Below are 14,679 nucleotides of genomic sequence, written 5' to 3' on the forward strand. Positions count from 1 at the left end.
TTATTCACCCCTGTGTGTCTGGTGTGCTTTGAGAAGTAGGAGAATATGAGTGCACTGGATGTTTAATAAAGTCGGGAGGCTTTGGGGCAAAGGATGTCCTAAGGACAAAAAGATCAGAGAGAAAAGCTGTGGGTTGAGAGGAAATGGGTGAAGGAGACAACAGCAGAGGGAAGAAAGGAGGAGAGAGGTGAGGATGAGCTCCAAATATGTGGCGTCAGCTGTATCAGCAGCAAAGCATGACTCAACAAAAACCTCCAAACTGTTTTCGACTTAATGAGGACCAAAGGATTGACGCTGGCTGTGCGTCGATGTGCTCGCTCGCATTCGATGCGTGCTCCGGCCTCTGCTCTCTGTGTACCATCAGCCTCAAACTGTCAGTACACCTAAGAAAACCTCCTCTGTATCACTCCTCCTTCCTGTGATAGCATCTATTTATACTGCTCTCATTGAACCTTGCTGCTGCATTCATTATTCTCACAGCTGCTGTGATGGCAGCGGAGCAGCAGTTTGAGAATGCGTACCTTAACGTAGCACAACTCTTATTTGGGGGGGGGGTTATTATGTTTTTTTGCTTTTATTTCTCCCTCCTCTTGTCAAGGTGACTGCGATGCCTCCGCTTCAGAGAATGCCTCTCACCATGTAATTAGTTTACTCTGACACAACAGCGCTGTAAAAGTGCCAGTTATAACACCCTGTAATTTAGGCTCAGCAGAAATGGCGAGAGTGGGCGACAAGGAGAGGAGTTTCACATGCACGGCCCTCCTCTGCTGTGGCTTTCAGGGGAGAAAAGTAATCGTTGACGATCAAACGGTTTATTTGTCGACGCTTCGGCAACAGGGCTGCATAATTTGTATACTTAGGGTTATGTTAACTTGATTTAATGCTGCAAGTCTAGAAAGCCTAAACCTGTAAGAAGTCTAAGGGTTTTGGATTAAAGAGCACTTTTAAGTTATACACTATACATACAAGTTACTAAATGAACAATGATTATGCACTAAATAAATCCAATAAAACAAAGTAAATAACACGGTGTTTGTGTAATAAAAGCCGGGGTACTCAACTCAAACAATGGGGAAACTGTAGGAGCGCTAAGCACTGACTGACAGAGAAGTCCATTTTTAGGGTTGCACGTGTCTTAGCTATTGTTTTGAAGCCACTACATTAAACTAACTCAAGCTTTCTAAATTTGGCCTCTGTGAAAGTAAAATCGTTTGAGATGGCATCAGACAGCTTCTGGGTTTGAAAAGTAAGGCCATTGTTCTTAGAGCCCATCGGGGGCGGTATCTGTGGTCTTACTGAAGTCTGTCGGAAAATGACCCGTGGTCCTGGCTCTCTTGCTCTCTTCGGGTCATATTAAAGAAAAAATGAAATCCATTTTGTACATTTTGCTTATTCCAAGTTTCTCTGGGGAGGATTATTAGGACGTGCGTTGTTAATTGTTTTGCAGTCGCAGATCCATGCCTCTCTCGTTGGCAAGATGGCAACAGCAGAAACATTCAGCTCGAGGCTTCACAAACCAATCACACTTCATCTGACATATATACACTGCTTCTGGTTAGTTACTGTGGGTTTGCTCAGACCCCTAAAGGTCATTTACTCCAGTTTACTGCAGAAGAAGTCGCTTCAGCAGTTGGGAACAGTCTGACTCAGTCAGTTACCAATTATGGTTATCAATCATTGCCTGCCATCTTTAAGGAAATGTATCTAATTTAGACTTTGGCTTTTTTTTTCTCCCCACATCTGTGTTTTGGGAAGCTGTCCAGTCATCCACCTTTTGTATACATGTTTTTTTTTTCTTTAATGAAATCTGTCAGTCATCATAATGTGCCAGTTTGATTCTTTACTGCTGCCAAATTAGCTGAATGCGAGTTTCCAAGACAATTTCAGCCTAATGAGGATTCATTAAACTGGATTAGTGAAGCCTTGTATGAAGAACAAGTCCTGGAGGAGTCACTGGGAAACCCCACAAAGCCACACCAGCAGATATCTGTGTCACACAGCAGCACCATGCAGGCAAATAAAATAAAAAAATCAATAAAAGGAAATATAATGTTGTAAATTGTTTGTGTACAATCATATTTTTTATTATTATTATTTTTAACACATCTCCCACTTGTGTTTGCAGTATTTCCCCTGCCATCAGGTTTTTCATTGGTTTTGGCATCAGTCTATTAGTGTCTGCTATCAGGTCACTGCTTGATGCTCTGCCAACCGCAGGCTCGCTCATGCTCAGTCTGCATTCAGAAGTGATGTCATTAAGTTTCCATGACCAAGCTTCAACTACTAATTGGTATTCATGCAAGTCCTCGGGTCAGTATTATTCTGTTCAGAATCGGGATAATTCATGAAGGCGAACCGCTTCGTCTCTCAAGTAGCCTCTCTTCTCCTCCTTCAAACCAGGCCAGTATCTTTTCTTACCACCTGTTGCTAGGTAACAGCCAAGAGATCTGTCCCATTGTGTTTTTCAAAGGATGCAATCAGATGAGCTGCCCCGAGCAGGAAAAGGACAAACCGATAGGAATCTCATTGTTTCTGTGCTTCTCCGCTGCTCCGACTCTGACATTTAAGCTCTGTCTCTCTCTGTTTCTGTCTGCGCTGAGGCTTCTTTGATTCACTGAAAACATTTGGATGACTGCAGCTCTTTCTGCGGTACCGGGTGCCGAATGGCATGTCAGGCACTTGATAAGTAGGCCTTTGGGTACAAAAAAGCCTCTCTCCTGCTCTGTGGCATGCTTTTCCCACCCACTAGCAGGCTGTCGAAGCCTAGTCATAGTGTTTGAGGCTTTACAGCACACTGCAGAACCAGCTCTGTAACTGTGAAGGATGTGCTGGGCTGTCAGCTGAAGAGGTGGAAAGTGGAATGCATGCGGTAGGAACTGGGGTCTTCTGGAATTTAGCCGACAAGGCAGGATCCTGTAACGGGGGCGGGGGCGGGGGCTCTGTAGTCCTGCTGGAGAGGCTGTTCACTGATCAGTGTGGCAGCTGGAGCACAGATGGCTCTAAATGATCATAAACGTTCTGCCTGCATTAGGTTCATCTGGAGGCACTTCAGGAAACAGTCGGAATGTTTAGAGATGTTGCAATTACTGCAGGCTGACTTGCGTCATTGTGGAGCTGCCCAGACTTGAACATAAAGAGAGCTATTAGTATGAATGTAGCGCATCACTGCTTGATGTATGATAACATGCCTGAAATACCTCCGCTTAAGACACGTCATGGAAATGGTCACACCCGAGTTTGCGTGGAGCGAAAAAAGTATTCGAGTATTAACACGTGCTTACGGATATGATCCATTATAGATACCAGCATAAAGATTATCATTGTCTGTGATGCCAAAGTACTGAGCTCTGTGAAACACAAGTAACAAAGGTGTGACACTATTTAGTTTTTTACAAATTAAATGTCAATGTGAAAACAGCCCTGATTTGTCCTTATGATTATGGATGGGGTCCTCTCCCTTCTCTGTGGTTTTCAGTCGTTTACCCATTATTACACTCTGATCTAATATAACTGCATTGTTGTATTGATTTCCTCTTGTTTGCATCCGCAGCCAGGTGATCTTTCCAGCAGTATAAATATTCAAGTTTCATTGATTGCTGCTGTCCCTGACAGGCAACTCTGGGCTTCACTTGTGGAGCTGGGCATGAAATTCGTGCCAGCTGCCAGCAGACCTGAAGCATCTATCTATCGCTCCCCGGGGAAACGTCAGCCTGTTCTTATCCTGTTTCCCAATGTTAATTCCTGATTTAGTGCTTATTAGCTAAATCCTTCACTTAATGTGTGCCAGTGTGCATTGCAGTGTGTTTAAGGTGTGTTGAGGTGTGTATGTTTAAACAGCAATCTAAGGATGAAGGTGCGTGCAGTGACTTGGCATTTGCTGCTCTGACTCCTGAAAAGAGATGACTATTTAGAGCACATGATATGGCAGCTAGTCTGGCCTTCAGCATGCCATTTGTTCCTCTGTGGTTGTTTGTCGTGCAATAGCATGAATTAGGCAAACAAAATGAGGTGACCTAAAGCTCTAACACTCCTCCCTCGAGAGAGAATGAAAAGGATTGCATGTAGTTAGGCCACAAATTAAGTCAGGTTTATGAAACAGACCAGCATAATAAAGGTTGCTGGTGAAGCCGTTTGGGAAGAGGGGGTGTTCTTCCGGAGATTGTTTCAGCCCTGCTCAGTGTTCCACAGATGTATGTGGAGGGAGACTACCTGACTACCTGAAACGCCATGTTTCTGTGAAGCTGAAAGTGGTGAAAACTGCAGTCCCTGGAGGTGCCACATGTGGCTGCTTCCAGACGTCTTCAGTTTCCTGTTCCTATGTCAGCTGATTGTTGGCTTAAGGCTTAAATTTAGTGGGTGTATTCTCTCAGGTGTCCCAACACCGGCTGAACCATACTTCAAGTCTCTGTTTGTAGTGTTGATGTCTTTTGGAGTATTTTTATGCAAACATCGTGTGTTTGATGCAAAACATCCAGTAAGTTTGTGCTTCAGTTTTGATGAATCAAATTCAGGTATTTTTTTAGGCTGTTATACAGCTGGTATCTGTGTCTGTTAGCCAACTTTTATGTCTGTCTGAGATAGGGCTGTGCGATATGACCAAAATCTCATATCCCGATTTAAGACATCTATCGTCTGATAACGATATAAATCACAAAAATGTTAAATTTTCTGTAAATTCTATGAATCTCGGGCAGCTCGACTTGCATGAGGTGTTTCCAGCTGGGCGTCGTGTACCTGGAGTCGAGTGTTTTAACCGATGCATGAAACGATACATTTTTAGACATAAGTTGTAACAGCCGCCGTTTTCTTTGTGAGTATTTATTACACGGCGTGCTGCGGGGAAAAGCCTGTTCTAATGTTTGAGTCGAAGGTTTATTTTTTAGCACCTGACGGCTCTTTTTTGCTTCTCATCCGTAAACACTCTACATATTCTTTCACGTGATTCCGTTTATTTTGTCTCAAGTCTCAACAGGATCTTGAGCTTTATTCTGATATGTTTATGTGGAAAATAAACAAGCGGACACGCGATGGTTTTATCGTCATTGTTGCTAAGGACAACTCATAAAAGCAGGCGCTTGTCCGTCCGTAGTGTGCTTATAATAAATATAAGAGAAAGAGAGAACTTTAAGAAATTAATATAGCCACTACAGTGACCATCAAAATGGTGAAAAAATATTGCCGTGAACAGTTTATTTTGCGACACCACGAAACAAACGATAGCGTAAAATGAAACGATAGACGTTTTTATATCGTCATCCGATATATATCGTTATATCAAACAGCCCTAGTCTGAGAATGTGTTTTAGGTTCTGTATCTCATCCTTGAAAGAAAAATAACCCTGTAGTATTTAAAGAATCAAATCATGAATCAACACGTTTTAATATTGTATGAACAGCTGGAGGCAAGTGAAGTCAACAAATGGGGCTTAACTAAAGAACGAAAACACATGGTTTCAGATTTGGTCGGGTCGAGATGAATGCAATCCTGTTTTCTGTCATTAAAGGGGCAGAGAGGGTCACACCCTGCAGCGGTTTTGTCCTCGGAAATAATAATACACAGTTGTTGGCGATCCACATTCTTCAAAAAGAATGTCTTCAAACGAAATATTTAACGTCACTTTATTGTTTGTAAGAGATTCGGCCCACTTTTCTTTCAGAACTGCCTTTTCATAGTCATGTCACAGATTCAACAAGGTGCTGGAAGTCTTCCTCAGATTCTGGTCCATGTTGACATGATAGCATCACACAGCTGCAGCAGATTTGTGTTCGATTTGTGGTCTCCCATTGCACCATCACATCCCAAAGGTGATCTACAGCAGCGGTCTCCAACCTTTTTTGCGCCACGGACTGGTTTTTGCCCGACAATATTTTCACGGACCGGCCTTTAAGGTGTGGCGGATAAATACAACAAAATAAAACTAGTACCTGTACCGAAAAAAAGAAGATTTATTCATAACACACGTGAAAAGACCCAGGAAAACCGAGTTAATGATAAAAACGATAACAAAATAACACTGAAAACTGCTAAAAATCCTGAAAACCATACATTTCACACCTGAGCCTCTACTCTCGCGGCCCGGTACCAAATGACTCACGGACCGGCACCGGTCCGAGGCCCGGGGGTTGGGGACTGCTGATCTACAGGATTGAGATCTGCTGGCTGTCGAGGCCATTTGAGAACCGTGAACTAATGGTAATGTTCAGGATTTGAGCTTTGGCATGATGGTGATGCCCAGTGGTCCCCAGGTAGTGGGTAAAGCAAGCTGATGGGAGTGGTGCTTGGGTTATTTATCACTGTGGTGATCTGTTCTCCTTTGTTTCCCATTCTGATGCTTCAGCAGGTCGACTTGACCGTGTCTGCATGCCTAAATGCACTGAGTTTCTGCCGTATGATTGGCTGATTAGATATTTGCATTAATGAGTCGCTGAGCAGGTGCACCAAATAAATCATTACTATGACTATTGACTCAAATCAGACATCATTTGTCTAATCCAGTGCATCACATGTGGTTAATGATCACATTCTTTCTGCATAAAAGCAGAGTGCAAATGGCTGTGAATGCAATGAGATTTGTTTTGAGCTAATGTCACTCTGACCTTTTACTGTCTGAGCAAAACTCTAAAAGGTCCGGAGAGGCCTTGTAGATTGGTGGCACCGGACTGCTGTAAATCCGGTACTCAAACAATGATGGGCTTTCCTGTGGCAAGCACAAAGAGTTAACGCTGACTTGGGGGAAAACTGGGGGGGAGTGCTGGAATTAATTATCAAGTGAACTTGGCATTTATAAATGGTAAGAGAGCACAGCTAATTATCTGAAGCATTTAATAAGGGCAGAAAAGCAAGCAGCGCACACAATCTTGCTTATGTCTCTCCTTTTGCTTTTGGAGGGTAATAAAATTCTCCTTCGCTCAGCAGGAGGTCATTGTCTTAAAGACTGGAAGCCAGCGGCCTCCCGAACGCCAAGCCCAGAAACTTTGCATTTGCTGTCACCGCAGACTTGATTACTGCCCTCGTATTGATCGCTTCAGTTGAGTCGTGTACGACGAAAGCACAGGCATGAGAAAACCCTCCATTTTCATTACTTTGCTTTAGTGAGCTGTTCCCCACAAATCGTGATCAGTCCTCCCCCCCAAGCTCTTGGATGAGATGGCTGAATAGAAAGAGTGGGTATTGTCTCTCTTAAGCAAGTCGTGAAATATAAAGCCATGTAAAGGCGGCATTTGCTGCCAGGTAAACCAGAACTCTCACTCCTGCATTTACCTTTTTCCACCTATTTTCATCAACTATTTTTTGGGTATCTTGTTTGTTTGTTTTTTTTGCTGGTTTTTTTTTAACTGTGAGGAGGAGAGTGCTGAAATGTGTTGTGACACAGGATGGTAAAATGTATGTTTTATATCACGGGAGAGGATTGGAAATGAACCCATTTTTTCCCTTAATATGCTGACAGTTTCAGGAGGGTTAGACACATCTTTCCTCCTTCACAGCTTCCGACGAGAGTCCTTGCATTTCTGATTTCTCCCCAGGCTCAGCGCTTCATCCTTACCGCGGGTGTTGTCACTGAGGCAGACGGGAGAGAGGGAACCTCACTGGTATCTGGAAATATAATGATGGTTATTCAGCATTCTTCACCCTATCTAGAAACTTTTGTGCTAAAGCTCCTTGTTGACAGCCCAGGAAGAGATTTGGTTTGTGCGAGTATCCTATTATTTGACTAATTTAGTCAGTGCATGCCAGGAAATGGAGGTCGGCACTGGAGGTACAGATACATTAATTGCTTCTTTCTAACACGTTGTGGTAGAGCTTCCCCGGCTAATATAAACTACCCGGTATGGTCGTCTCAGGTAGTCGGCGGGGAAAGGTGCTACAAATGAACAGATTAAAAGAGAATGTGAGTCTTGGCTCGAGGTCAAGAAACTGAATTTGTTTACTGATTAAAGATGGAGAGACATTAGGCAGTAGCTGTGTACCCGTCTTTATCTCCTTTCAAACGCACACAATCTTTTCCATTAATCTGATGACCTCTGAGTAACCTACAGGTGCAGGTTTCAAAGCAGTCAAGCTAATATCAACATATCTGCTCTATGCTTCCCATTCGTTGTCCATAGAACCAGCTGTGCAGTGCATTTTGGCATTTCAAACTTTCTTGCCGATATAAAGTTGAGGCTAAGCCAGCCGTCCTTTATTTTGCACTTTTGTGAGGATCAGAAATTAAGTAAAACTTCATTTCTGATCCTTAATTGCCACCAATTAAATTGACTTTAAAAAAGTCAATTTAATTTTAAAAAGAAAATTATCTTATGAAACTTTTATTTTGTATCAGACAGCAGCAGGATGCATCCACAGGGGGACTGTTGCATGCTGCGAGGCTGAAAAGACTGATGAAGCCAGCAAGGTTATGCAACCCTGTGTCTGACGGAAGCATTGAAAACATTCAGGGTGTTGCATGCATTTGTTGTGGAAGCTGTGCTGGAAAACGTGTTGGGGAACAAAGACAAAAGGCGGTGACAGGATGTATTGTCACCTAGGTGACCAAACAGGATGTTTTTATAAGTACTGTCACTTATTCAAAGTGCAGAAGAGCTGCATGTAAACAAAACTGAGGTGCCAGCTTTAGAAAAATTACAGAAATTAAACTCCTAGGTCTGATATAAGAAAGACAAAGAGGAAAAAAGAAAGGTGGGACTTTGTTTAAAAGCATTATGACTCTTATGGTTTGCTGCCGGGCCACCAGCCTGTCAGGAGGTCATGCTGAACCTGAAGCGTGCAAAGCATACCCATCATTGGCCCTGCTTTGTGCTGTGTCCTATTGTTACCTGACATTTTGGCAACATAACAGTCTGAGACATCGCCAACAATCTCACAGCTTTTGTGTGTTGTCTTTTTGCTCATTTTGTGCAGCTGTCTTTGAACTTTCTTGGTCCTGGAGAATTGAGAAAATGGTCTGTGTGAAGGGTCCAGTAGAAAAAAAAAAACAACAACCCAAAAAAACAAGCAAGAAGAGTGGCGTTAAAGGGCTGTTAGCGAGAAGTGAGGCTGTTCAAATGGCATCTCGGGTTGGTGGGCTGAAAGGAAAGTGCCATTAGTGTTGGGTTTCTGTGAAAGTCCACACAGTGGCTGCTTGAAGCACTCTTGATGGAGGATTTATTGCCCTTTGGGTCTACAAAATGACACTCGATTGCACTGGAAGTACAGGTAATGACCACATTCAGACCTGTGCGTTAAACTAGAGGAGTTACTTTATACTTCTGAAACTGCTGCTTGTTCAAGGCCATGACTTTGTTTCAGGATGCAGCACTGAAACACTTGGCTGTGGTGATGTTTCACCCTCCAACACCCGCACCCACCCTCACAGCATCCTCCAAACTGGTGGGCTATTGTCTTCCTGTACAAGGCGGTTTGCTCACTAACACCCGTGAGTTGGAGAAGGGTGCATTGGTAAATGCGTGCAGTGGAAGGCTGGCACAGGCCACTTATCGCCCAGAGAGCTTTTTACAAAGCAGGGCCTCAATCCCACAATGCCATTCTCTGCCTGCGCCTGTAACAAAGAGCTCTCTGAAGCTCACATTGTACGCCCTCTTTCACCCTTTTGACCCTGATGCTCTTTCTCCGTTCTGGCTTTTTCTGTAGTTTAACTTTGGGTTACAAGTGCTTCAGTGATCTGCACGTGCCATGATTTGGTGAGCTGTAGTCAGAGTGCACGACAAAATGTAATATTTATTTATTTAATCCTTTTTAAATATGCACACTCATTGTGTAGTGCATGGAGACTGCATTTCTGTGTGTAGCAGAGAGTACAGTTTCACACAACCAGATAAGAGAGAAGTGAGCAGCTGGGAGAGAAACTAGAAGCTTCTTGCTCAGAGCTGCTTGTGTACCTGCTCACCTACTACGAGTTCAAATGTAGAGGAGGCTTTCTTTGTTCCTGGCAGCTCGTTTCTCGTTTTGCCAAAGAAAATCTGAGCTATGTTTTGCAGGCGGACCTTGCCAGTAAGTTGATAAATGTATGCTGTTGAGTAAATGCTGTATTTCCCTATTTTTATTTTGTTACATGTGTTGGTAGGGTGAAGTCAGAACGGGGCTGTCGCAACAAAGTGGCACTTGTCTCTTAAGAAATCATCCAGAACATCACAGGAAGCTCTACTGCAAATCATAAACTATGGGAAGGATGGGAACTGTTACACATGAAAGCTGCACTCATTTTCTTTTAAAATAAACGTAGTTTTCAAAGAACAGTAGTATTTTAAGTATAAATATTGGAGATGCACCGATATCTGCGATAACTGTTAACCAGGAAATACTTACCTTCTTCTTCAGTAGATCATCTGCCTCCATCTCATCTTATCCCTAGTGTCCTCTCTGTGACACTCGCCCCCTGCATGTCATTTTTTCACTACCCCCATGAATCTTCTCTGTTGTCTTCCTCTTTTCCTCCTTCCTGGCAGTTCCATATTCAACATCCAATATGTCCACTCTTCTGGAAAGTGAGGTGTTCCCAAGCTAGCAGTATTAATAATCTCTCCTGTATATCCTGGAACTTCCCCCAGGGTCCCTACGTTCCTTAAAGCCCTCACCTAGGAGGTGTCCAATGAGGCATCCTAGTGAGATGCCCAGATTCCCACTTCAGCTGGCTCCTTCTGATGTGGAGAAATGGCAGCTTTACTATCATTATATAGCTTGTTATATGTTGTTTAAAGTTGGCAAGCAGTAACCTCATCAGTTTAGTTTTTCTGCACTGTCTGTGTTATATCAAGAATACCAGCTTACATACTGTTATGTTCGTCATGCTCTGCACCGTTTGTGGTCAGAGGATGGAGGAAATCGCTCACCCTTTTTCAGTTGCTGGGTTGCTAACGTGGTTTTAGCCTGACGAAATGTTGCAAATCTCATTAAGCCACAGTTGCACTGTCAAATTTTGTGTGTGCTTGGGCGGCATTTGTGAAAACACTTGTTGGAGTTTTAACACTTCATTAAGTGTCAGAGCTGTGAATACGTTGTCTTGCCAACGGAGCTCTTTTAGCTGATGACAGCTACCCTTGAGCCTCATCACATGCGAGTAGAGCAGAGCACAAGCACTTGCGGAAAGTTCAGATTTTCTTATATTTGTGTTCAAGGTAAAACAACAAAAAAAAAATAGACTTTTCTTGCTGAGCTACAACAACGTAGAGAAAGTAGAACTCGGATCCCTCCATGACATCAGCGGCTCCTTGAATCATGCAGCACAGAAAGGACAGTTTTTGCAGTGCTGATATTTTTTGGAGAAAGCTGCACACAGAATCTTTTCCTCTGCTCCTGCTCCCTGCAGCCTCTGTTACTACCAGCTGTTGGCCTCGAGCAGAGGGAGATAACGCTGTTACTTTTCATTACATAATAATAACGGCTCTACATGAGCATGGAGAAAATCCCTTACACCCCCCCAACCCCACCCCTTTCTCTTCAGATGTTATGACAGTGCATACTGTACATGCAGGCTCGTTCCTAATATGGGCAGTATGGTGTACAGTATTGGGAGCGAGTAGGGTGCCATTAAAAAGCAGGAGATTGATGAGGATACAGAGCATGACTGTAAACAGCTGTTTAAGTCGACTGTCCTCTAAGCTGACACACACAGGGTGGCACTTTCATAACAGAGCGCACGCATTTTGATGCCAATCCCTTCACTTCCCCTCTCACTCCCCTTCTTTGCTCCTTCTCATCCTTTAATATCTGTCTGTGAAAGGCCTTTTGAACACAGCTGCTCTGTGCAGCAAGGCAAAGCCAAATTTCCTGGTAGGAGCTGCACAGATAAATGCATGACATCTGACTCCGCTGCCTTTGGGAAGCATCTCCTGACTCAAACATTGGCTTGACATGCTCAGCTCTCTGCAGGGTGTCGGGCAGCGAACGGCGTGTGATACACGAGCTGGTAAATCTAGACGAGACTTCACATAATCCCCGCCTCCATGTTGGAATATTTTCTCCGGCACTAAGTTGGCGAACGGCAGCGTAAACAGGTGGAATAACACGAGTAGGGTTTGCGTTTCAGCATGAATGTACAGTAGAGCGCGGCGAACAGCGGCACAAATGGCCCTGTCAGATACAGGTCAGAGGTTTACAGCCCTGATAGTGTTTTTGTATAAAACGGGGAGTGAATTCCTTTCTTTAGAGAGGAGATTACTTTTGCAAGCTGACTCACTGACCCTTGTTTACTTTGAGACATTTATCAGGAAACACTCCACAGTGTGACTCATGGCACAGATGGATAAATCTCATTGGTCGATGGCAGGCACGCTACCTTTTTTTTTCTTTTTTCTTTTTTTTCTTCTCTGCTCTCACATCTGTAGCCTACCTGGCTTAACACCTAGTCCCATCTTCTTTTAGTTGAAGCCATTCATTAGTGAAAAAAGCCACCTTTAATTAAGACTTTATAGTCAATTCACAGAGCTCATTTATTGATTAACTGTCATGATTATAATTGGAATTAATGCTGCTTTGAAACTCAATTGGACGCATCTTTCCTTTCGTTTTAGTAGCTTTCAATAAGGTAGAGCAGCAAAATGAGAGTTACTAGGTCCACCCTGTTAAAACAAATGCACTCTAATGCAACATTACTACTCATGAGGTGAGTTTACTTTTCAGTCTGTTTGCTTTCCTTTCTATGTGCCGTTTCCACATTTGAGTTAAGTTGCGATTCTAAACAGTCCAGTCTGACCGGTCTTATCTTGTCCACGTTGACTATTGCTGCTTTGGTGAAATGAAAATGTACAGGTCATTTGCATCAGAAAAAAACTCCTCACCTGAAGCGATTATGCAAAGTACATTTGCGTTCCTTGCCATGGTGTTTTAGTGTTTGAGTCGACTGTAATAGTTCTTTCCCTGACGGCTATAAGCAAAGTTTATTTATACAGCTCACTTTGTACACAGCATCAATTCAATGCCAATGTCCACATCTTACGAGAAAGCACAGCCTTCTTCAAGTTTAAGAAAAATGTATATGGCATTTAAATGTTCGATTATTTGAATGCTGCTGATGAATTAGCTAAGACATAAATGTCTTTCCTTTAGTGACTTCTGTTTTGTCTGGCAGCTTTTCGACCGTGTGAGGGAGGAAAACCCCGATTTCCACCAGAAGATCATCCCAATCAGCAGCGAGCTGACACAGCCGGGCCTGGCCATCAGCCCAGAGGACGTGGAGAAGCTCACCGCCTGCATCAACATCGTCTTCCACTGCGCTGCCACCATCCGCTTCGATGAGCCGCTCAAGTGAGGACCACGTGCATTTCATCCACTTTTTTTTTTTTTTTTAAATTTTCCAACACAATGAACACACAGACTCCTGCTGCTTTGTTTCATTATTACACCTCATTACAATCCTGTTCCACTTTATGCAAGGTGTCTTTATTGCTGAGTAAATGTTGCTTGTAGCAGGAACTTGCTGTTGTGAGGGTGCACTCCAGAGGATGTGCAATTCAATGAGCATGACGGTAATGTTTCATTGACGTGATGCAAAGAGGAAGTGGCGCAGGATGAGGGTGTGGAGAAATCAACCGTTTCTACGAGTTTGTAAAATCACCTATAAGAAAATAGATGGTTCCTCTTTTACTTAGGGAGCCGTGGCATGTTCGGAGTGTCGGTAGGAGGCGATTCAGTCAGTATTGAGTCAGTATTAAGATAGCCGGTCAGGATTGATTGTGATGTCTTCAGAGGCTCCTGTATGCTCCAACGTCCCAGTGATGACGTCTCGCTCGTTACTGGTCTATGAGAAGTTTTGCTGAATGTAGAGTTGTTGAATCCTGATGTGAGCACTGTGATGACCTCGTTATGTTGTGCTCCTTTAGATAATGTGCTGATGTTCTCCTCCGACTAGTCATACCTGTAACTTCCTGTCATAAGATAACACAAGATAAGCGAGCGAGGCCGCCCCTTCAGTGTGTTTGCAGCCTCTGTGTGCATGGATGAGTGGAGGTAGATCATTTGTCTGACGTGGTGTAGTGCTGCTCTTTAAAAGCTCCCTGAAGATGGGTGTTCAGAGGCGGGCCAGTTTGATTGACAGCTCAGTTAGGACTGCTGCACTGCACTGAGCTGCACACAGATTCATATCGATCTCTTAGTGCTTTAGTGTCTCTCTGTGTCCTGATGTGACTTTCCTGTCTCTATCTTTCTCTCTCAGTGGCCTTTATCTTCTCTCTTCTTTTATTTCTTCATATGACTTCACTGGGTTTTTTACTCACGCCTCCCCGTTTTGTCATCTCAGAGTCATTATTCTTGTCTGGTGACCGGCAGCCTTGTAAGCAGTGCAGAGGCCATAAATCAGACGAGTCCGCTTAAGTCTCGAGAGTCAGTCCAGGGCTTTTCAGCCCGACACCTCAGCTGGTCTTCATCCTGTGCAAGTCTTTATCCACACTTAAAGGATCATTGCTATCTATTGAAAGCTGGTTTTAACTTGAAACTTATTTCTGTTCATCATAAGATTGATCAAACTAAGGTAATCTGTCAGTAAAGAGGGATTTTCACCCTATAATGTTCTGCACAGTGAGTTAAAATTTCTAGAAATCATGACCTGGTTACCAGGAACTGTGCAGAAACAAGTGCCCCTCTACCCTTGGGTAGAGGTTCTTCTTCGTAATGAGCTGTGACAGGATGTAAACATTCATGGTATCCTCCCCTCGGCTGAACTACAATGTCAGGTAGCTGCTAGCTTG

At 43.4% G+C, this 14,679-nt stretch overlaps 1 protein-coding gene and 1 long non-coding RNA gene across 5 annotated transcripts in view; one reads left to right on the forward strand and one right to left on the reverse strand.

Moving 5' to 3' along the window:
- The window catches only part of LOC146499420 (fatty acyl-CoA reductase 1), a 59,017-nt gene that overhangs the window by 25,854 nt on the left and 18,484 nt on the right, over positions 1-14,679 (forward strand). For all 4 annotated transcript variants that reach the window (XR_014870282.1, XM_085138381.1, XM_085138382.1 and 1 more), the window contains one exon: positions 13,065-13,240. Coding sequence is in view for 3 of the 4 variants with exons in the window: in XM_085138381.1 (XP_084994507.1) it covers positions 13,065-13,240 (176 nt within the window). In the remaining variant the exon portion in view is untranslated. The remainder of the gene's footprint in view (positions 1-13,064; positions 13,241-14,679) is intronic.
- Positions 559-13,067, reverse strand: LOC146499421 (uncharacterized). Its single transcript, XR_014870283.1, has 2 exons — positions 4,210-13,067; positions 559-4,019 (listed from the first exon to the last, which is right to left on the reverse strand). It is a non-coding gene; the product is annotated as an uncharacterized LOC146499421 (long non-coding RNA).

This window comes from Neolamprologus multifasciatus, chromosome 17, assembly GCF_963576455.1.
Source record: "Neolamprologus multifasciatus chromosome 17, fNeoMul1.2, whole genome shotgun sequence".
Taxonomy (NCBI): domain Eukaryota; kingdom Metazoa; phylum Chordata; class Actinopteri; order Cichliformes; family Cichlidae; genus Neolamprologus; species Neolamprologus multifasciatus.